The 25,255-nt window shown below is 38.6% G+C and overlaps 1 protein-coding gene across 7 annotated transcripts in view; it reads right to left on the reverse strand.

Annotated features, from left to right (window-relative positions):
• Window positions 1-25,255, reverse strand: part of dazap1 (DAZ associated protein 1) — a 76,389-nt gene that overhangs the window by 9,995 nt on the left and 41,139 nt on the right. For 3 of the 7 annotated variants that reach the window (XM_062028126.1, XM_062028123.1, XM_062028125.1), the window contains exons 5-11: window positions 23,938-24,045; window positions 23,693-23,741; window positions 18,510-18,592; window positions 13,984-14,131; window positions 13,798-13,830; window positions 8,272-8,421; window positions 5,233-5,397 (exon numbers count right to left, since the gene is read on the reverse strand). In XM_062028126.1, the coding sequence (XP_061884110.1) occupies window positions 5,233-5,397; window positions 8,272-8,421; window positions 13,798-13,830; window positions 13,984-14,131; window positions 18,510-18,592; window positions 23,693-23,741; window positions 23,938-24,045 (736 nt within the window). The remainder of the gene's footprint in view (window positions 1-5,232; window positions 5,398-8,271; window positions 8,422-13,797; window positions 13,831-13,983; window positions 14,132-18,509; window positions 18,593-23,692; window positions 23,742-23,937; window positions 24,046-25,255) is intronic. The other 4 variants (XM_062028127.1, XM_062028128.1, XM_062028124.1 and 1 more) reach the window with 3 other exon arrangements.

A 25,255-nucleotide genomic window follows, 5' to 3' on the forward strand; every position in this document is an offset into this window, starting at 1 on the left:
GCTTTTTGTGTCTTTCTGCAAAATGTTCAGTTCTGGAGGCATTACCATATTACAAATGAAACCACTCCCCACCTTTCCAAAAGTGTCATAATAAACTTTTGAAAATGTACACGGTTTAAATATATATCTTAATGTCGTCACTGCTGTTTTTTCTCCCCCCCGAGACTGATTATATATATGTATGTATACATACATACAGTTTATACACATATCAATAAATACACATTTTTATATATATATTTTATATGTGTGTTTGTATATATCTACACACATATACATACACATACTTTACACTCACACACATACGTACATACACACACATATATACATATACACACACATATACAGTATACATATACCCACACATACATACAGGTACATACAGATACAGTATATACATACAGATACACATATATACATACGTACATATACACATACATATACTGTATATCTATTAGGGCTGTCAAACGATTAACAGATTTATCGTGATTAATCACATTTTGTTCACAGTTAACTCAAAATTAATCGCAATAATCGCAGATAGGTATCATTTTTCATCATTAATAAGTGCACCCGAGAGATAATTTTCAGAAGGGGTGGCTAAATATTGCGGCATGACAATGTTTTAACCTTCTCTATTAATAAAAATTTAATATTGAGCCTGCTAATCATTCTGTAATTGAGGACTCGACCAGAACATGTTATAAAATAATTTACAAAATATTTCAGCCAGCAAGAAAAATCCCCCCCCCCGAACCCCATATTCTTAAACTTATATACCATCATTTCTTTAGGTGCAAATATCACAGAATAACATTACAAAACATCTCTGACAAAGCATAATCGTAATGTAAGACATTTTTATTTTGTTAATGTCAGGGTTTCCCCTAAATTGACAAAATACCTATAGAGGTGCTGTTGTGGTCGATATGACATCATCGCATGATTTGCTATGACGCATATATTCTTTAAAAAGGCAAAAAAAAATGTGGGTATATATTTAAAACAAATCTGTTATTAAGTATATTATTAACATATATATTTTTCTTACATAATATTGTTTTGTTTTTCAAAATTGTTTCTGCTTATTGTACCATGTACTTTGTTGAGAAATTATTATTTCTATAGAGATTTCTCCAATCTTTTTAGTCACTTTCTCTGTAATAAAAACGATTGGCAACAAATCTAGCATCTATTTTTGGTGTTATTGGCGACTGTACTCGTGTTTAGATTCTGTTGCGCCGTGTCCATGACGGAAAGCGAGCCTGACGACACGCTCGCTTCACGTTGCTGTGAGCCTTTCTCTCATTAAAAAACGCCAGTGTCATCTTAGATTGCGAAGATTGCTGTCCGCAGGTATCTCAAATATATTAAAGTACGTCCACAGCGCGGACACGCTGCCTTCGCTCCAGACAACTCCCTGCGTATGGCTGGTGTTAATGTATATGTTAGTGTGTTATGGTGGTCATTTTTCCCATGGTCTGTGAACACACCGTGTCGGCGGACAACGAACACATGTTGTGTGTCTTGGAGTGAAGCATGGAGACAGACGTGTGTGCACAGAGGAAGTACTTGTTGGAATTGGGCCCGTTGTTAGGATAACATTGGCCATAAAAGCTAAAAAAAAGAGCGTCAGACTTTGTTTTCTTCTGGACGCGACAATACTTTATATTAATTTATTTTGTTAGGTGTGGTGGCTCATATGAAGCCTGTACATTAAGGAGAAACCCTAAACGTAGCTAAACCGGATATATCGCGTAGCGCTTCTATTTTAGAAAAGTGTCATTGGTTTGAGAAAGTGTCTTGACTTGTTTTGAGGTGGCATCAACTGCAATTAAAAAAAAATCTCCTTTCGACATCGTGCCAACCGTCTTTCATTTCTGTTGAGCTTTTATGTCATCTTACTTACTATAGTAGTTACAGTAACAATCTAAATGTTATGTTATCACTGCACCTTAAAGGCCTACTGAAACCCACTACTACCGACCACGCAGTCTGATAGTTTATATATCAATGATGAAATCTTAACATTGCAACACATGCCAATACGGCCGGGTTAACTTATAAAGTGCAATTTTAATTTTCCCGGGAAACTTCCGGCTGAAAACGTCTAGGTATGATGACGTTTGCGCGTGATGTCAAGCGTTGAAGGAGACATTTTGGAATAGCAAGGTCGCCAGCTTAAATCGTCTGTTTTCATTACTAAATTCCACAGTATTCTAGACATCTGTGTTGGTGAATCTTTTGCAATTTGTTCAATTAACAATGGAGACTGCAAACAAGAAAGATGTAGGTGGGATCGGTGTATTAGCGGCTAGCTACAGCAACACAACCAGGAGGACTTTGAGTTGGATAGCAGACGCGCTACCGTGAGTACGGCTTTGGCTTCCAAACATTTGATAGCTTGCCCGTACGTGCGTGGCGCTATGTGCATGTCACGTACGTAACTTTGGGGAAATATATGTTTCTTGCCGACTCTGATGGCGTCCTGGGTGTTGTCGAAAGCTACAACGCCCGCCGCCACGCCGCTGTCCTCACCTTGACTTCCTCCGTCTCCGGACCGCCGACCGCATCGATGATCGGGTGAAGTCCTTCGTCACGCCGTCGATCGCTGGAACGCAGGTGAGCACGGGTCGTGATGAGCAGATGAGAGCTGGCGTAGGTGTAGAGCTAATGTTTTTAGCATAGCTCTGTGGAGGTCCCGTAGCTAAGTTAGCTTCAATGGTGTCGTTAGCAACAGCATTGCTAGGCTTCGCCAGGCGGTACAGCATTAACCGTGTGGTTACAGGTCCAGGGTTTGGTAGTATTGTTGATCTTCTGTCTATCCTTCCAGTCAGGGGCTTATTTCGTCTGTTTCTATTTGCATTTAAGCACGATGCCATCACGTTAGCTTCATAGCTAAAGTGCTTCGCCTATGTATTGTCGTGGAGATAAAAGTCACCGTGAATGTCCATTTCGCATTCTCGACTCTCATTTTCAAGAGGATATAGTATCCGAGGTGGTTTAAAATACAATTCCGTGATCCACAATAGAAAAAGGAGAGAGTGTGGAATCCAATGAGCCCTTGTACCTAAGTTACGGTCAGAGCGAAAAAAGATACGTCCTGCACTGCACTCTAATCCTTCACTCTCACGTTCCTCATCCACGAATCTTTCATCCTGGCTCAAATTAATGGGGTAATCGTCGCTTTGTCGGTCCGAATCGCTCTCGCTGCTGGTGTAAACAATGTGCAAATGTGAGGAGCCCTTCAACCTGTGACGTCACGCTACTTCCGGTACAGGCAAGGCTTTTTTATCAGCGACCAACATTTTATTGTCGATGTTCTCTACTAAATCCTTTCAGCAAAAATATGGCAATATCGCGAAATGATCAAGTATGACACATAGAATGGATCTGCTATCCCCGTTTAAATAAGAAAATTTAATTTCCGTAGGCCTTTAACCATAATCTGAACACGGAAGTGAAGCACCACCCACCTCTAGAACGACATGCACAGCAGGCGTTTGCTGCAGGAATGTCGCTTCTTCCCACGGTGAAAAATAGTCCTTTCTTGTTGGGAGGACAACCACGCTTTGAACCTGATATTTCCATAAGGTAGACTTTCCTTTGTCCATTTCTGCTCGCTTGTGGCTCATCAGTAGCAAGTGAACTGCAGCCAAGTTCCCTCTTGCTACGACACACCCCGAGGGTCAAAAAGGATGTGTTCGCGTTAATCGGCAATTAAAAAAATTAGTGCCATTATTGAAAATTATAGTTAACGCGTTATCACATTAAATTTGACAGCCCTAATATATACATACCCATATACACATGCGCACCCGCCACACACATGCGTGCGCGCACACACACACACGCACACACATTATATATACCGTATATTTACCCGGTCACAACATTGGGTATAACGTCACACTCACTAATCGATTCAGACGGTGCATAAAAACAGCAGTTTTTTTTAGCAACATTTATGTCACTGCATGTCGCACGTCAGTGTTATAGTGCACATGCCACGATTATATGAAAATAATACTTTTTACTACCTTTTTCTGTGTTTTCCCATAGCCTGAAGCAGAGTTTGACTTAATGTCCGAATAAGAACTTCCACCTTGTGGTGAGGTTACGACCTAGCCAGATTGAAAACACTGCAAGCAGAGAAAATTACGTGCATGCTCACGCCAAAATGCATGGACATTAAGATTTGACACTTTGGCATTGGTTAACACTAGTATCCAACTTTCTAACAACATTTATAAGTCAGAAAATAATAAATCCCCCTTTAAATGGCCACAATACATTTTCCAACTTTCTAACAACATTTATAAGTCAGAAAAGAATAAGTCCCCCTTTAAATGGCCGTAATACATTTTATAAATAAGGAAAATTAAGGTTTTGTACATTAAATGTTTGTTGATAAACATCCATGAGTGATGACTAGGTTTGGCAAGAAGCTCACCAGCTCGACAAAACCAACAAATGCAATATAAAACTAGACAGTCAAGGTGAAAGACCAAATAAATATCTGCCAGAAAGTAATGCGCATTATAACATTGGAAAAACTACTTACCCAGGATTCTATTAAAAATGTGCATGCGTTACAAAAAAAACTTGCAAATCTCTGGTATGAACAAATCCCAGACATGTTGAAAGGCATTTGGCATTGTTATTAGCGATCATGCAAAGACCATGAAAAGAAGCCAACAAGGAAGTCAGAGGTGTTAAGGAGAGAATAACTAGGAATGTGTACAGTATGGTTAGACTTTCTTCAATGGAGAATTTAAAAAATCAAAGACAACAAGCATAGCAAGGCAGGATGATCTAATTTACCTACTAATCTTTTTTAACAACACGCAGGCGTGCTGAAGGAACTTGACAGAAATTAAGAACTCTTCACAGCTCAGTTGCAGGAGGCTTCATGTGTGCAAAAAGCATGTTCAAGCTAAATAGTCTTAAAATCAAGCTCACGCTGGATTAAACGGTAGTAATAATGAAGTGTTGGGACCAAAAACAATCCAGTGATTTAGTCTGGGCTCAGAGGTGAGTAAGGGTGCGTTCACACTTGTAGTCCAGTACTATGGTCTGGACAAACGTCTAAAAAATTTTTTGCCAGCAGACATTAATGTGACCGCATTATTTGGTAAAGCATATGCATTGCATAGAGACGAATGACAAATGTGAATGCACCCTAAAACTACGACGGAGAGAAAGAGGCATGAAAGTGCAAACTTTTCTTACCATACTGGCTATACGAAAATTCAGGTTGCCCAGCCGAAGCTTTGCTCAAATCCTGAGTTGGTGTTGTGGTGGGAGCAAAGCCCAATGTTGCCGTTCCCGGAGTAGTTGGTGGAGGAGGAACCTGTGGAATATACTGGTCGGCTTGAGGAGTGCCAAAACTGTAACCTGTTGCACAATAAAAAGATCATCTTGATGACTTTTCTCTAAAAATTTATGTAACATCAAAACTCACATATTTTCTTTGACTATTTTAGACACAGGCCCACTAAGAAAGCTGCACTGCTTTAATTAGATGTCTATAATATGATTCACTGAAAGCTAATAATTGACACTGTAAAAAGTGAGACTGATGCATTAATGTTTACAGACAGTAATATCAGTTAAAATAAAAAATACAGTGATTGGTTACAAGTCACTTCTAAGATTTCCTTAAAAGTTTACAGTCTTGTAGGATTCATAGTTGAAAGGACACTGAAGATGACTTAACTGATAAGCTTAACTGACTTGCTGCAGCTGCTGTGCAACTTTTGTTGTTGTGGTTGTTTGAAAACCACCTTTTAATGTGGCTATTACACACTGGTGTTAAAAATTTAGCTGCATAACTGCCTGCAAAACAAGTGGCCGCAATATCCAGGTCGCTGCTATAAACATGGTTAATTTTTTTTCTGCGGGACAAATTTTTGTGGCTACTAACACAAGCTTGACTGTACGTTTTAATCTATCTAAACCAGGAATGTCAAACATGCGAGATGAGTTTGTCAAGTGTAAAATTGAGCTGCATTTTTTAATTAAAGAAACTGCTGTTCTAAATGTATCCACCGAATGTCGCAATAGTAAATCTGTTAGGAAAGCAAATCGTTTATACTGGGGGCGAGCAAGTATACCAAGCAAGAGGTACACGGTAAAGCAGGGCTGCGACTCCTCCCCCTCGATCAAACGTAAAACAAACAAGAGTAAAACAAACAATTGGTGACCCTACTTAAAATGCTGCATGACACTGCACATTGTCATAGTTCTGTGAAAATCATTATCTTCTGTGCAAAACTTTTAAAAAATGAACAGTGTGTCATTTACTGCAATACTGTCAGTCTTTTATGTTTTTATTTTTGGTTCATTTAAATTGCTCACACATTGCACAGCTTTTATTTTTTATCAATACACAGTAATACATAGAAGGCAGGGAGTAACTCAACCCTCTTGAATAGTTTTTACCTCAGTTTGTATGGTTTGTTGAATTAGCACAGGATTAATATGTGAAAACAACAAATGAGGTATTTGATACATAGAAGAGTTTTTATTTGTTTTGTTTTTTGCTCACTCCGAGATGGGTTGTGACTTAAAGTTTAATTGTAGATGCACTGAGATTAACTCCAAGTTCATTGTTCTTCATTCTGTTTTTGACACAGCACCAATTCTTTCCTCAGAATTTTCGACAAACTTGAAGTGTTTTGTCAAGAGGATTATTTGTGATATGTACATTTTCAGAACGTGCTTGTTCTGTTTTGGGCCAAAGTAAAACAAAGAAAACAATCTGAAGTTGTCGTAGTTATATTTTTTAAGTTATAATGCCATGATTTTACCTGTCCGGCCCACGTGGGAATAGATTTTCCTCCTTGCGGCCCCTGAGCTGAAATGAGTGACACCCCTGATGTAAACAAAACATCTACGTCTTGGATTTGTCTAATTATACCGTAGGTAACAAAGCAAATTAATATGTAACATATGTAACTTAACCCCCCTTGAGATATTAATATTTTTTTACTAATATTATTTAGTAAACTAAAACTTTTTTGAGGGCTTTAACAGACTTAAAAACTTACCATATCAAGAAATTATGTAATACATTTTTACAAGTATTTATCTGACAGGACACATGGAAATCATCAACGACCATATACGCAGCAAAATGCACAGGTTGTCGGCCATTTTGGTTATCAGGTCCCATTTTTGGAGGAATTTGGGCCAGTTCCATTTTTTTCTTTGCGTAATGTTTTATTCTGGGACGTGTTTATTTTGTCTGTAGAATGTGTGGCAGGACAATAAAAAACAAGCTGCAGAGCGTACTCTGGACACCCTTGCTCTGAGGCAGGAGTGTGAAACTCATTTTCATTGTGGGCCACATCGCAGCTATTGAAGCCCTCGGAGGGTCGCTTCATGATATTATTACACAATTATTTAATTTATCTTATCAGTTAACTGATAAAAAACTTGTTTTGGAATCAGAAGTCAAAGTGACAAGCAGATATTTAAGTTCAGCCAGTGTGGTTTCAATGGCAAAAAAGCTTGGAATAGCTTGTTGCATCAAACAATATCTTAAAAACTGCATTTGCATATATTAATATTTTTCTGTCAAAATTCAAATACACTTAATCAATAAAGGTTAAATGCCTTCGTGACACACGTTTCCAGGCTATCGCAGGCATTGTAACATGTGGCCCCTTTGGCCCTGAGTTTAACACCTGTTCTCTAAAGTGTATCCAAGTTTGAGTTCTACAAATACTCCATTTACATCTTGTGACATGAATATAAAACAAGTATTATTATAAGCACTGACAGAGACAAATTACTTTAATCGGCACCGTGATCACAGAGAGGTAAACTAACTTATGCAGCTATAGAATTGACATACTAAACTGCTGCTGCATCGCCTCTGAGTTGGTAAAAGTTAATTCTAGATTGTAAATCACACACACACACGCACCCACACACACACGCACACGCACGCACACGCACACAGAGCTGTGGGTGGTTAGCAACCCAACTATCTCATTGTTGCTATTCACAATAACAATAAAGTATATTCTATTCTAAAGTGTGAAAAGTGATGGGTATACTTGCTTTTGTATGAATATACAGTATGCACGTCTCTTTACATTATTATTGGACACAGTTCATATCCTTGAAGGATAAAAATAAAAGGAGCAGTAGACCCGTTTCAGAAATGACTATGAATCTAATGTGTTTGTCTTGCATACTGTATATTATGTAACGATTGTGCATGAGGTTGCAGGGTCATGTGTGTGTGTGGGTGCCACTCACCAAACTGAGGTGCTGCGCTGAAGCCCTGCTGAGGGTAGCCCTGAGGTGCAGCAAAGCTGCCCGCTGGGGTTGTGACCAGGAATGCACTAAAAGGTGAAGCGGGATGTGTGGGGGTTCCCCGGGCCACTGATATCGGAGGTCCATAACCACCTGATCAATTGAAGAACATGCAATTGTAATTTTAATATAATGTGTTGGCACACTTTAAAGGGGAACAGCATTTTTTTTGTTTTGGCTTACAGCAGAGCCAATCGGAGATCCTCCATTCCGCCCATAAAACCCAACTAAAAACCAACCAAAAAGTGCCAACAAAACTCCATTTAAGTTTCCTGACTTGAATTTTAACCAAGTGTTATATATTGTTATTATAAGCACCAACGCAGACTAACTATTTATAGCGGCACCGTGATATCAAACTTGCGTTCCAATGCTGACATCATCGCGTGGTAAACTGCTCCCTCGTTTCCATGCTCCTCAAACTTTATTGTAGATCATAAATAATGCCTCTCACCTGGAAAGTAGAAGGGCAACATGTATTCCGAAAAAGTTGGTACACTTTGACAGCTAATTTAGACCTTGAAATTACGCTTAGTATCAACCCCCTTTTCTTTGCAAGGATTATGAGTCATTTTTCACCTAAACGGTAATATATGAACATCCTAGCAGTCAGCATCCTAATGACAGCAGACCTTGCACAGTAAGTGATGTTTTTATTATGCTTGTTGGCTCTCATAAAGTCTGCAGTAAGTATAAATCGGTGATGAAGGGCGGAAAAAAAAGCAAACATCGTGATGCGTTTTTTAAATTTATGCACCGTGTATGCATAAAATGTTTAAAATACGTAAATATTAAAGGTTATTATGAATGTGTCCGTTACTACACTACATACTGTATATACTTACAGCATGTATAAGAAACCTTAATGGAGGTGTTTGGATGTTTTTTTAAGGGCTTTATAGGCAAAATAGAGCAGCTCTCATAGGTTCCATTGTAAGCAGACTTTTGATCGCATTTATTTAATATTTAGAATGCATTAAAAAAATACATCCGTCGTTTTTCTTTCATATTGATTGTGAAGGATAGGCAACATTCCAAAAAAAAGTGCAGTTCCCCTTTAAAAGGAATTTATTAAACCATACGTTTACAATTTGTACTGTGCACATTGACTACAAAACCCAAAACCAGTGAAGTTGGCACATAGTGTAAATCGTAAATAAAGATAGAATGCAATGATTTGCAAATCCTTTTCAACCTATATTCAATTGAATAGACTGCAAAGACAAGATACTTAACGTTCGAACTGGAAAACATTATTTTTTGCAAATATTAGCTCAATTGGAACTTGATGCCTGCAACGTGTTTTTAAAAAGCTGGCACAAGTGGCAAAAAAGACTGAGAAAGTTGAGCAATGCTCATCAAACACTTATTTGGAACATCCCACATGTGAACAGGCTAATTGGGAACAGGTGGGTGCAATGATTGGGTATAAAAGCAACTTCCATGAAATGCTCAGTCATTCACAAACAAGGATGGGGCGAGGGTCACCACTTTGTGAACAAATATGTGAGCAAATTGTCCCAACAGTTTAAGAACAACATTTTTCAACGAGCTATTGCAAGGAATTTAGGGAATTCATCATCTACGGTCCGTAATATCATCAAAAGTTTCAGAGAATCTAGAGAAATCACTGCACGTAAGCGATGATATTACGGTACTGCAACAAAAAGCGACATCAGTGTGTAAAGGATATCGCCACATGGGCTCAGGAACACTTCAGAAAACCACCCTCAGTAACTACAGTTCGTCGCTACATCTATAAGTGCACGTTAAAATTCTACTCCGGTTTGTTATAGGCGCAAAGTTCAGAAGCCAGCATCTGTGATGGTATTGGTGCCCAAGGCATGGGTAACTTATACATCTGTGAAGGCACCATTAATGCTGCAAGGTATATACAGGTTTTGGTGCAACATATGTTGCCATCCAAGCAACATAATCATGGACGCCCCTGCTTATTTCAGCAAGACGATGCCAAGCCACGTGTTACAACAGCGTGGCTTCATAGTAAAAGAGTGCGGATAAAAAACTGGCCTGCCTGTCATCCAGACCTGTCTTCCGTTGAAAATGTGTGGCATAATAGGAAGCCTAAAATACCACAACGAAGACCCCGGACTGTTGAACAACTTCAGCTGTACATCAAGCAAGAATGGGAAAGAATTCCAACTGAAAAACTTTAAAAATTGGTCTCAGTTCCCAAACATTTACTGAGTGTTGTTAAACAGAAATGCCATGTAACACAGTGGTAAAAATGCCCCTGTGCCTACTTTTTTGCAATGTGTTGCTGCCATTAAATTCTAAGTTAATGATTATTTGCAAAACATATATATATGTTTCTCAGTTCAAACATTAAATATCTTGTCTTTGCAGTCTATTCAACTGAATACAAGTTGAAAAGGATTTGCAAATCATTGTATTCTGTTTTTTATTAACGAATTACACAATGTGCCAACTTCACTGGTTTTGGGTTTTGTAATATGGCTCAGAACATGTCTTGAAGTGCAATTGCATTATGTCTACTTTATCGAACAGTGTTAGACCAAAAGATGGGTATACGCTGGAGCTCATCGGTAGCATGGGACTACTACGCCGGCTACATCCAGCGGCCTGTGAAGCAGCGGAGCCAAATACCAGCGGAGACCGTCGACGGAGGAGACGTAAGCGGTGTGATCGGAAGCAGAAACGGGGATGCCGAGCGGGGCTAACAACAAAGCTAAAAGCTAATCCTCACAGAACGCCGCTTCCTTCCATCCTGCTTTCAAATGTCCGCTCCTTGGAGAACAAACTGGACGACCTGAAGCTGGTCTTAAATGCAAGACGGGAGATGAGGGACTGCTGCGCCATATTTCTCACAGAAACGTGGCTGAAACCATCCATTCCGGACGAGGCAGTTAGCATCGAGGGGCTAACAATGTTTCGGTCGGACAGGAGCAGCACTCTCACCGGTAAATCCCGAGGCTGCGGTGTTTGCATATACACTAACAACAACTGGTGCAACAATGGGAAGATAGTCTCATGTCACTGCTCTCCCAATGTAGAACTATTAACTATAAAATGCAGGCCATTTTATTTACCCCGGGAATTCAGTGCTATGATCTTCACAGCCGTGTACATTCCTCCCAGTGCCAACACCAAAGACGCTTTGAATGCTTTATACTGCTCTATGAATGGACTGCAATCTACACATCCAGAGGGAGTTTTTATCGTGGCAGGGGACTTTAATCAAGCTAACATGAAAACTGTGTTCCCCCATTTCCATCAATATGTGAATTTTGCAACCAGGGGTGATAGCAAGTTAGACATAGTCTACAGTAACATCAAGCTAGCATTCAAAGCTGCACCCTGCCTCCACCTCAGCTCCTCAGACCATCTCTCTGTGATGCTAATTCCTACATACAAGCCTCTGCTGATCAGAAAGCAAGCTACAGTGAAGCAGGTGAGGGAGGACCTGGACAGTGCAGACCAGCTGGCTGGGGTTCTCACAGACATCTTCAACACCTCGCTGACCCAGGCTGTGGTACCATAATGTTTTAAGACGGCCACAATCATCTCAGTACCTAAAAAACCCACAATCTCTTCCCTCAATGATTATCGCCCCGTGGCACTCACCCCCGTCATAATGAAGTGCTTCGAGAGGCTGGTAAAGGAATACATTGTCTCCAGACTTCCCCCCACATTTGACCCATACCAGTTTCCTTATCGCTCTAACCGCTCCACAGAGGACCACATCTCCTCTGCACTCCACCTGAGCTTAGAACATCTGGAAGGAAAGGACACAAACGTGCGGATGTTGTTTCTGGACTTCAGCTCTGCGTTCAATACCATCATCCCACAGCACTTGGTGAGCAAACTGGCCCCCCTTGGATTTAGTACCCTCCTATGCAACTGGCTGCTGGACTTCCTCACAGACAGACCCCAGTCTGTGAGAGTGGGCGACAACACCCCTCAGTGCAATCTCCCTGAGCACCGGCTCCCCCAGGGCTGCGTCCTGAGTCCGCTGCTGTTCACATTGATGACCCATGACTGCTGTGCCAGGTCCACTACTAACCACATTGTGAAGTATGCGGACGACACAACAGTAGTGGGCCTCATCCGTGACAACGACGACATGGACTACAGGGAGGAGGTGAAACATCTGGTTGACTGGTGCAGAACCAACAACCTGGTCCTGAACGTCGACAAGACCAAGGAGATCATCGTCGACTTCAGGAGGCACCAGTCCAGCCATGTTCCACTCTTCATCAATGGCACAGCAGTGGAGATTGTAAGCAGCACCAAGTTCCTGGGGGTGCAGATAACTGACAATATGACCTGGTTCCTACACACCGGAGCTCTTGAAAAAAGAGCTCAGCAGCGCATGCAATTTTTGCGTCGGATGAAAAGAGCACAGCTCCCTCCCCCCATTCTCACCACATTCTACAGAGGCACTATAGAGCCTACTGACCAACTGCATCTCTGTCTGGACTGGAGCCTGCAGTGCCTCAGACTGGAAGTCTCTGCAGAGCGTGGTGAGGACAGCGGAAAAGATCATAAGGACTCCTCTTCCTCCTATCCAGAAAATCGCAAAAAGCCGCTGCCTGACCAGGGCTCAGAAAATCTGCAGAGACTACTCCCACCCCCACCAAGGACTGTTTTCACTGCTGGACTCTAGAAAGAAGATCCACAGCCTCCGTAGCAGAACCTCCAGGTTCTGTAACAGCTTCTTCCCTCAGGCCATAAGACTCTTGAACGCATTATAATAATCTCTTCAATTCCCCCCAAAAATGGATTAACTCGCTGGAATATAAAGACAATATAACATACATCCATACACGTGGATGCATATGCAAAAGTGCAATATTTGTATCTGTACAGTAATCTATTTATTTATATCTGCACATTATTACCTGCTCATTGGCCTTGTTGTTAGAGTGTCCGCCCTGAGATCGGTAGGTTGTGAGTTCAAACCCCGGCCGAGTCATACCAAAGACTATAAAAATGGGACCCATTTTTATAACCTCCCTGCCTGGCACTCAGCATCAAGGGTTGGAATTGGGGGTTAAATCACCAAAAATTATTCCCGAGCGTGGCCACCGCTGTTGCTCACTGCTCCCCTTACTTCCCAGGGGGTGAACAAGGGGATGGGTCAAATTTCACCACACCTAGTGTGTATGACAATCATTGGTACTATAACTTTAATTATTGCTCTTTTATCCTGCACTACAATGAGCTAATGCAACGAAATTTCATTCTTATCTGTACTGTGAAGTTCAAATTTGAATGACAATAAAAAGGAAGTCTAAGTATCTAGTTATTAAATATCACCTTTTCAACATGCAATCATAAAAGCAACTAAAACTTCTCCCTATTTACCTCCAGCTAAATAGGACAAATTAATTCATGCTATAAAAGTAATAAAAAAATAAAGGATAGAACAACATGAGGAATTGATATACAGTTTTTGTTTGCATATAAATACTGATCTCCTCTTACCTATAGGCGGGCCTGTAGTCGCAACCCAAACTCCTACAGGAAAAAAATAAATAAAGTTTAGGGAAATTACAATACTCTCAACTAAAAACAATTGTTTACAGAATCCAGTTCTGTGTTTTAAAAGGGCATTTTGTTACCATAAAATTATCTTTTTTGGGTAATGTTTATTTGCTCCTTCCCACTCACCCTGTGGCCCATATGGTTGTTGCCAGGTCTGGGTGGGCTGTGCTGACCAACCATTAGCTGCACTTAAGATGCTCCTGGGTGCCCACTGGCCCGGGCCAAGGTGGCCGGGAGCTTTATTGTCACGAGGTTCAGCCTTCTTTACTTCAACCTGGACATAGGACAAGGAAAATACATTTGGTAACGCCAGTTAAGGATCAATGAAGTCCCTCACCTAGTCAGACCTGCCGTAACGCAAAGTTAGGATTTACAACATATTGTTTAGGGCCAAATTGAACAATCTACTTTTGGAATAGAGCATGTATGTGTATCAGGTACTGTTAAAAAAAGGTCCCAATCCAATAGAGTTGGTGATGCAAATATTTGCCAAAGATACTTGACAGGTCTGAACACGTACCTGTGTACTTAAACTGTACCTGACAAACATAGATATTTAATTATTGAACTGCCTTCTATGTATACATACATATATATGATAAATATCTAATGAAAAGTTAAAACTTACCTTTCTTCATCTATTGCTTACAAAAAAAATCTAAATGTATCCTACTTGGAATAAGTTTTAAGGGGGAAATGAATGTAAAGAGAAAATCGTATCTCAACTATAACAGAATACAAAAAGAAAACCATGCAGAAAGAACAAATGAACATTTGTTTGTGTAAAACTGAATCTTCATACTGTGTCAAAAGAAGAAAATACAAATACTTGTTTTCTTTTTGGTCCTTTTGTCCTGCCTTCTCATATCTTATAATACATATTTTGCACCTCTTTATTCTTGTATTTATGAGTATCCTCCATGGATGCACACCAGGGCTATTCAACTTGGTTAAGTTAAAAACTTTGGAGACAAACATGTTTACATCAAATTCCTAAAAACACTGGAGTGCTCCTGTTGTATAGAGGAACTTGGACCACTGTTAACATATTGGCAGATCCTTGCATTGACATTAACCTTGCCAGCAAACATAGAACACTGGGGTCCAAACTTGTGATTTACATAACAGGCGTTCCTCAAGGTACCCCTTTAAGTCCTCTCCTTTTTGGCTGTTACACATTTTTTGTAAGGTGTTAATCTAGCTTGTTTACTTCAGATGCAGTCTGTAGTAATTTATTTAACCTATTTAATTATACTAGTGGTGTTCCACAAGGTTCAACATTAAATCCTCTCTTTTTCATCATTTTGGCTATACAACTGGTGGCCTGAGAATCCAGTTAAAATAAACTTGTGAGAGACTTAATTTTATTCAGACAATTATTAAAAACACTAAAGTGCTGTCATAGAGATGATCTTTGACTAGCTTTTTGTCCAAAAGGTCTAGTAAAAACAGCAAAGTGCTCCTGTAACTCCAAAATCTAATGTCTACTGTAAAGGACACGGTTTCTACAAGATATACAAAATAAGACTGACAATAAATAAAAATAATAAGTCCAGCGCCCCGATCCTTAGCTTTCTGAAAATGTGGCCCCCAAGTTGAATACCCCTAATGTACACTGTATAGGGAGATACATTTTTAATTAAAAAATCTGTGTGACACGGCACAGCAACAAACAGTTAAGCAATTCAAGAAAACGGTTTGAGACTAATGGGGAGCTGACCAAAAATCCACTGAGGTGTTGAGTTATTGGGGTCACCTTGCAGGAGGAAAATGAATCACAAATTCCATCCAGCTATAAAGGTGTTGCAAGCAACCCCAGCCTCCTCTCTTTTTTCTCTGTCGACCCAATTACGCGCACATGTCTAGTACTGTAGTGGCCCCCGCCGCGGGCAGCTACCGCAGCGCTTTCTCCCGTGGGCATCACAGCTTCGTGTGATGGATACCATGACTTCTATACAGTCCCCAACAGCAGAACTTGGATTTGTCCCACAGTTTGATGTGCTCCATTTTCTAAATTTGTAACTCATATCTCCCTAGCTCCCTCAAGTCCCAGTGTAAGGTAATGTCAAGTCAAGAACAATAGATGAAGTTGAGCCTAGATGCCTGCTGAAGAACCAGAGCAAAGTCAAGAAGGTGTCAAACTGGAGAGTTTACAGGTTGAGCTGAATACATTAATGAGATGGGAATAAATGTTTTCAGTATTTTTAATAGGCAAGACATTTTAATGAGTAAGTCATTCTTTAAATATAAAAAAAAATGGACTTCAGTGAAATACTGATTTTAAGTGTCATCAGAATTTATTTGAGTAATGTCCAGGACGCAATGGATGTTGTATTACCTGCATCTAAATGTTTATTTAACCCTAAGGCGTTGGCTAGTGTGAAGTAGGGTTATGCGATATACACAATATACGAGATAGATGATATAAAATGTAGCCAATGCAAGAGCTTTCGTTATATTGTGATTATGCATATTGACACATTCGAGCGGTGTCCTGAAAATTTAACAGCGACAAGCGGACGACCGCGTCCTAAACGCAATGTAGCATCCTTGCCAGCGGATAACGTCCGTCCTCAATGCGGATAACGTCCTCGCCAGCGGATAACGCCCGTGTCCTTGATAGCGGAAAACCAATCATCGCCGTCATCGAAGTAAATAAACTATGTTTCTTACAAGTATCAATATCAATGGAGAAGAAGGAATAGCTAATCATAGTACACTAAACACCGTAGAAGGATACAATAAGCTGTGCTGACCGCTAAGATAGAGCTCTTGAATGTAAACAGGTGTGGGTGGATCAATACAAATATTGACAGTAACGATATCTAGTGTAAGTATATGGTCAATACTCCAATTATTCGATCCATATCTTTTTTATTATCACAAGTAGTTTATACTTATCTGTAATTATTTAGAATTTATTTAAATATTTAAGGTACTGCAATAAAAGAGAATAAGGAAATATTTTTAATGTTTCCTTGATATTGTTACACCGCCGTCCTGTGGTTTTGTCTGATTATAATTGTGATCAAAACTTTAATCATTCAACGATCATGAAAATTTTAAGATCAGCATTGGTATGACCAATACTGCCCCTGTAACGAATTGGTATTGGATTGATACCCAAATTTACAGTATCGCCCAAAACTAAAGTATCCAAACAACAGAATAATACGTTTTCTTTTACAGTAAATTATCAATCAATCAAAGTTTACTTATATAGCCCTAAATCACGAGTGTCTCAAAGGGCTGCACAAGCCACAACGACAAATCCCACATCAGGGCAAGGAAAAACTTAACCTAATGGGACAATGAGAAACCTTGGAGGGGACCGCAGATGTGGGGACCCCCCCTGGGCGACCGGTGCAATGGACGTCGAGTGGATCTAGCATAATATTGTGAGAGTCCAGTCCATAGTGGATCTAACATAATAGTGAGAGTCCAGTCCATAGTGGGGCCAGCAGGAGACTATCCCGAGCGGAGACAGGTCAGCATCGCAGAGACGTCCCCAACCGATGCACAGGCGAGCGGTCCCGACTTAGGACAGCCAGCGCTTCATCAAGTAGTTTAATAATAGTTTTGGCAAAATAATACAATTGGAAATGACGCATTACGCATAAATCAACGGCCAAATTAGGAGCCTTTCTAACCGGTTTTGAAATGGTACTATTGTCATTTATATGCCAATTAATAAAATGTGTTTTTTATCGTGACAGCAGGCGGCTGCAAAATATATCGCAATATAGATTTTAGGCAAGATCGCCCATCCCTAGTCTGAACTGAACAATATATAAATGCACTTGTTTTTTTGCCCATTACTCAAATTAAGTTCCAGGTGGGTTGTGTTTGCTTCACAGAGCAGGCAGAATGTAAGGAGAGGCACTTTAAAATTACACCATGGTAAATGTATTGACTTTGTCCCAGTTGGAAAGCTTGCCTTAAACTATCGGAGTTAACTGTGCGCTGTAAAGCCTATCCATCTGGCACACACACACACAGAAACACCCCCCAACTTTTAAACAACATGAAAACATTGTTCAATTCTATTGTGATTTCAAAAGAGACCTGCAAATTGTCATATTTACTGTATAGAGCTATTGGACACAGTATGGAGATTCTTTGATTGAGGTCACTCAGACTGGTTTAAGGTAAAAATAATGTTGACGTGAAAGTGACCTGACAACCAAATATCAGAACAATTAAACGGAACAGATTGGACCAATCCTTTAGGACAGTTATATTCTGTAATACAGATAATTGTGAATGGCTAGTATTTCTTATTGAGCACAGATTTATGCATAAATGTAGTGATATGTGTGCTTGTTTTCACAAATAAAATCAAAGTTATTAAAATAAATGACACCTATTACATCCTAAAGGAGTGGTCGGTTTTAAACAAAGCCTTGGGCGACAAGATCTTCAATACAGCATATTGTGAGTACATAGAGAAATGGCAGAAAAATCACTGCAGAGTAAGTAGGGTTTAGCATGAAATGCACCGAGTCAGAAGCCTAATTGTAAGAAGGTACAGTGTGAGTTGAACATGAAAACGAGTATATACTGTAGGTATATCAGTGTCATGGTATATTGGTATGTCAGTCGCCCGAGCCTCTGTTTTATCTGAAGGTTAAAATAAAACTACAACTACACACTTTTTTGCCCATGATGTCGTGAAAATGCATGTTGACAGCCTGGTCCACTGATTGTTCGGCCTCGAAAGTAATAAATCCAAAACCTAGCCAACGACCAAAAGTGAATCAAGGTAGCAGGGGGGTTGTGACAACACAAGATGAAGAACAGTATTGGGCTTCAGCAGAGTGAGGATTAGTCAAGACTGAGCAAGAGGCACCTGGGGTTCGGAGGATGTCGCAATATGTTAAGCATAAGTAATGACAGGTGCACAAATTGATTGTATGTGAAAAATTCAGTTCAATTGAGACTTCAGTTCTAATTCTGCAAATATTACATTACATGATGCGATTCCTGCAAACCCCACCTTGACTTGTCCTGGGTATTTTGCTGTGGAGCACACACACACACACACACGCACACACACACACTCACACTTGTGGCAGCTATTGTTAATGCATCACAAAAATATGGAAAAACACAAACTGTAGAATGCCTAAAGCGTTCTCCAAGCTTTCCCAAAATGTATATTATATTCTACTTTTGAGTCAGCCAGGATAAGCCAAAATTCAACAATAAAACACTGAGGATGGTAACACAAAGATATAGGCCATAACTGGTCTACCAAAGTGACTGTTGAGTTTTTTTATGGGGAATATACAAAGATCATCAGCACAAAATACACATAGAGGAATGTGGAGATTAAGTCAAGCACACATATGACAAACGGTAACTTTTCACAGTGATCTACTTTCTAATCTGATTGACTTCCAACTATTGCAGAACTGGGTTGTGCACTCATCTCTACTTGGGGACCTAACCTGAATCTGCTTAAACAGCCTGTGAGACATCAGGGACCCCCAGCCAAGCATACCCTAGTAATTATATCATGACCTATTGATATAATTAACATCTGTCAATGGCCTGCCCTTATGCTGAATTTAGAGAGTTAAAACACGTGCTATCTTAGTTACACTATTTCTTGTTCACATTGAACTTGCATCTATGTTTAACGACTAATGGTGTTACAAAATTGAATTCAGAAATTGAATGCAGAATTGAATTCAAATACCGAATCTGATATTTATTCCAATTCTAAATAAATTAATATTCTTAATTTTGTTTTTTAAAGAATCCATTTTTAAAAAGATGTGTTTAGGCCATCTTCATGCTTACTCGCTGCGCATATACGTCATACTTCAGCAATCAAACTTTGCGAAGTCAGAATTGCATTGAGCCATTACTACTGTAGTGTTGATATTTTTCATTTATTTAGCCATCTTGATTATGCTTAATTTCGGACAAAAGAGTTTTTGAAAATGCCTTAAATTATAATTTTTTTGTTTATATCCCCAAAAAAATGTGATGAAGCTGCAATATTTGAAACGCAATATGGCGAGGGACAACTTATTTTCTATTAGGAAAAATTTATAGTGTTTCCGTAAAATTACATTTGTATGAACGTTTAGAACTCATTACTAACAAAAACAGAGGTACCACTGCGTATTAGGAGCGGCAAAAAAAATTGGTTCACATCCGAATCGCTATTCTTATGTATTCCAATTCAAATTTGATTCATAATTTTTTTTAAATCGATAAAAAAAAAAAACAGGCGAGCAATTAAAAAAAAAAAAGCTTTAAGTAAAAAATTTAAAACAGTTTTGATTATTTTTTGCTACCAAACAGTTAAATGCAAAATGAATATAGGCAAACTGAAATAATATTAGCTGCAATATTTATAATATGTCAAGGTACAGAAACCTCCAGACCAGTTTACAACAGAACTTTGTGTACACCCCATTTTTCCTGATTTGGAGTTAGGAGAGTTTAAAGACTTAGGCCTGTACCTCTGTGGTACCAGTCAATGTACAGTAACCTAAAGGAGAAAAGACAGATCTTAAGAGACACAGTTAATCACAGTCAAACAATTCACAAGGAGAAGGGGGACATAGGAAAGAAAAATAGAAAGGGCTTACTTACAAAAATACTTAACTTTCTACATATGGAAAACACACTATGCCATTTAAGGTACATGTATCATTTATGTGAAAAATCAAGGTGAAGAAAACTTATTCCAATACTGAACATCTAATGCTTTTAAGGTTTTAAAAATATGCAAATTAAAGTGCAATGGTGGTTACTGGTGCACTATATCATGTTAAATTCCAATGACAAACTATTCTGGGTTTTTCCCAACAGAAAGTAAATGAGTTGAAGGAGGAGTGGTAACACAGAACATGCTGTGGGTCACTGGTCGAAGCGTCATTGTAATGTAGGACGAATGGAGACCAAACAGATGTGACTGAAGCTCAGCGGACAGTGGCTGACACCAACATTGCCGGTGGCGGCTCGGATTCCCAGTGTGGCAATTCACGCTAAACATGTCACTATACATATGAACGCATGAAGATTGAACTAGATTTTATGAGATGCTACTTCTACTGTCAGGAAGTAAGTAGGGCAATTTTTTTTCTTGAGTAGCAAACACGTCAACCCTTTTTTTTTCTTAACCTTCCCGATATAGGCCGCTTTGAAGGACAAGTCTCCCTTTGGAACGCATACTGTTATAAGTGCCTTTTGACCATCTGGCTGCCTCTAATTTGTCCCCTTTAATTTCATGTGTTGCCTCCCATAGCACCTGCTATTGACTTTCCATTATTTTTTGGGGATTTTATAGTTTTTCTTAAGGTTCTCTCAGAGTCAAGACAGGATTCCTGAAAACAGATTTTTTAAATTTTAATAAGAGCTTTCAAAAATAGACTTACCTCATGTGATTAATCACAAAGAAATATCGCATGAATCATGTATATCCGTATACGTATATCACGCAACCTGCTTTTTTACCTACTGTATACAATATACCCAGACAGGACTTTAGATAAAACTGTTACTAAGTCTTGAGCAAATACAGGTAGTGCAAACGAGGGGTGTCCTGACTCCTGATATCAATATTTTGGTACCAGAACAAACATGTATTTCTAAACATTGATGCTTTTTTTTTTTTAAAAAAAGGGGGGACCAAAAAAATTACATTTTTTGCTTCATTTTAACAAAACATCTTACAATACATTAAATATATGGTTCTTATTGCACTCGAACAATTTTAGAAGATTAAAATATAAATTAAAATGCACTAAACACACTGAGCTTTTCTTATTGCACTAAAAGCACAAGTGTATATACTGTATTACATATAGCCTGCCATAATCTAGAATTAGGTTAGAATAGTAAAAAAAGCTTTATTGACATTGTATTAAATGCTTCATGGTTTATGGTTTCCACTCTTGGTCTGTGCTTTAAGACAAATACAATAATTAGTATATATTGAAATCAAAACTATTGATGACACTACACATTAAAGACATATAGCAGGTAAAACACACATTGTTAAGGATAAAACACAAATTGTAGCAATTTGTTACAAAATTCAGTCATTTCACATGAGCGGTTTTAACTCCGCAACTGTGTGCGCATTTACGTATCTATATGTTAACTATATTACCTATCGATCTGACTGCTTGTTATTTAATTGTTTAGCCAAGTTTGAAGGAAAGGTGGTAAGTCTTTAATCAAGCCACCTCTGGTGAGGCATGTTTTAGAGGAGAGCTTTCAGCATGGCGCTTCGGTGTTTAAAGCATCATCTTTATCGATAGTTTTGAAGCCCAAATACCTCCATATTGCGCTTCAAGCACCCTCTTTATTAACCAGAACAATTGACTTTGCCATTTTTCCTCTCCTCGCTGTTTCTCATTGTGTGCTCTGAAAGTGTGTGCGCAGAAACTGACACACTAAACATGCTCCTCCACTCTGTATGTCACCGCTGCATGCTGATGACAAAAAAATAAAACCGGTAATTTTAAAAGGCAGTATAGTACCGTTTTCACTTAATTAGTACCGGTATACTGTAAAACCCCAGTGCTAACAATTAAACCTAGAGATGTCAAATTTAAATTCAAATTCAAACCAGTTAACTCATGTGATTAAGCACAAAAAAATCTCAATCATGGAGCAACGCAGATTAATCACGCAATTGATTTAATCATTGGACAGCACTAATTAAAACATTTACAAAAAAATTCTGTATGACATTCTGACAATAAAATTGCATTTGTGTCCAAATATTGGAGTCTTTTTTACAGTTAATTGAAGTTATGCAAGCGAGTAATAACCTGTGATTAATCGTTATTAGTCCAAATTCAAAAGTGGGATTACCGTACTCTAATATGAAAATGTGATCAATTGACAGCACTAATTTTAATAAGATAGTATTGAATATAAACTGTAAATATAATAATAGTATATTCCTGGATTTCAAAAGGTTAATATGCTCGGTTGCTTTTGGTGACCTTTTTAAATTGAGTGCTGATGTTGAAGTAATTGCATAATTGTGAATTAAAAATAAAAATTCTAATATCGCTCACTAGGCGAATGTTTATGGCGACGATGATTATTAAGATGGTCAATACATTTACACAAGAATTGTGAGCTGAAAGAAAATGCAAAATGTCAATACAAAAATAAAATATGAATACATCCAATTTTCAGATGTGTTTTACCCATCTGAGATTGACTGATATGCTTTTTGTGACACTGCTTGATGTTGAAAAGTATAAAAACTAGTGCTGTCAAATTATTAATTTTCTTATTCAGATTAATCACACTTTTGAATTGTGATTCATCGCAGTAAATTACTTGCACAAATTTACTTTAAAAAATACCCTAATATTTGGACAGAAATAAGATTTTATTATTAGAATATACACATACATTTTTCAAAATGTTTTACTTGAATGCCAACACTTATTTGCTTGAAACTTGGTAACGGTTTTAGCTAGTCTTGTGTGCATTTTCATGTGACAGTTTTAGCTAGTCTTATGTGCATTTTCAGGTAAAGATTTGCGGTTAAAGTAAAAAGGAGCATGTGTGATTAATCACATGCAATAAATACATTTGAAAGCTCATAATAAAAATATAAGGGTATAGAATACAAATAATGAAATGATACATTCTATTTTGTGCAGAAGACATTTGGTATGACGTCAAATGTAGTGCCAATAAGTATGATATAAGAATTATAAGCTGTGAGCAGTGATTAAATGAAAGTGATTTTTACATTTGAATGATCTGTTTTTCTAGAATAGTTTGTCATGAGATTTAAGATGGTAGGGTATGGAAAAGGGAGAAAAAAAACAGGATCAGCTTTTACCTCGGGGCCTCTGCTTCTCCGCATCATAGATCATTACCACCTCTGTGACCTTAAATTGGACAAAGAAATAGTGGCTCTGTTTAGAAAACCAGACAAGGCCTCTAATTTATCCAATTAATTATTCTACCTTAATTAAGACAAATGTCAATCTGCTCTTTTCGAATTCTTGAAATGTGTAATGGTATGAGTCCAAGCATGCAGTCATAAAAACAATATGAAAATGCAATGTAATTGACATTACTTACCACACCAAATCTATTGAAATAGTCCCTGAGTTCAGGCTCGCCACAGTTATGGGGAATCCCACCTACAAATATCTTCTTTGATTTATTGCTATCAGCTTTGCTGCCCTTCTGAAAGAAAACAGGGAATTGTATGGATTTCAGTGTCTGTTGAGGATTCCCTCTGGGAAGGGCCGGTTAGCCATCATCTATTCAGACAGTGCAGAAGAAATTAGGTCCTACTCTTGCCCAGGGGTATAATTCTTAACATGTCATGTCAATGCAAACACTAGTCTCCACAGATCAGGGAACACGGCTTCCTCCACTCACTCTCTTCACAATCGCAAGGCACTGCATTCACACTGTAAAGGCTACAGGCTGCTCCTACCACAAAGGTTTTACCAAATGCATCTTTCCCTTTGTCTGTAAAACGTGGTGGCAGTGCCAAGAAGTGTGTTCCTTTGACGTATATAGTCATATGCGGGACTTTTCTTATGGAGAGCGAAAGAAAATGTTCGTCAAAAGTAAACCGAAGCACTATTCATTCAGTTGTGTTATCAGAAACTATAGCATCAACCCTCCCAAACATAAAGCAACTATACCTGTATTATATATTGTCAGCTTGATTCATCTCCATACAACTTTTGGGCATGCGGTTTTCAGGTGTGCGCTAATAACGCTGCAGTCTTTTAGTCACAATACATTACCAAGTCCACTCTTGCCATAACATTAGGTACATAATTGCGGATGTTCCGATCAGGGATTTAAGCTGCCGATACAGACAACATGTATTAACTGTACAACTTATGGTGAGTGGTATTGACAGCATAACAATATCAACACACAACACATAATTTAAACTAGTTCCTTATCTGTTTTATTGCATGCAATTGTTTGGTAAAACAAAGTCAATAGTACACAACAATTTAGAAAAAGCAAAAACTACTATCTACTTCTCATTTAAATCCTTTGGGTTTTTTGCCCTCAAAGTCCTCCAGTGTCCAGAAAATTATTATATGAAATTGTAAACATTAAGAAAAACAATAAAAAAAGATTTTGAGGAAATAAAAATATCGATCTAATCATTCTAGTATCGGTCATATACTGATGACAACCCTTTTAGATGGATGCGGCCTCCAGTTACATATCGTGTACTGACTGACAATGCTGACACAGCAACAGTTGTTATATTATCCTCTCCCAAGCCTCTTATTAATCTACTTACTAAATTCCGGTTAATAAATTATTTTCTGGTCTAACGTGCTTCCATCTACACTACTTAAAACTTTACTAAGCACTTCTAAGCATTCTGTTTTAAAGCTATCTAGCTGACATCTTAGTT

This window comes from Entelurus aequoreus, linkage group LG19, assembly GCF_033978785.1.
Source record: "Entelurus aequoreus isolate RoL-2023_Sb linkage group LG19, RoL_Eaeq_v1.1, whole genome shotgun sequence".
NCBI lineage: Eukaryota > Metazoa > Chordata > Actinopteri > Syngnathiformes > Syngnathidae > Entelurus > Entelurus aequoreus.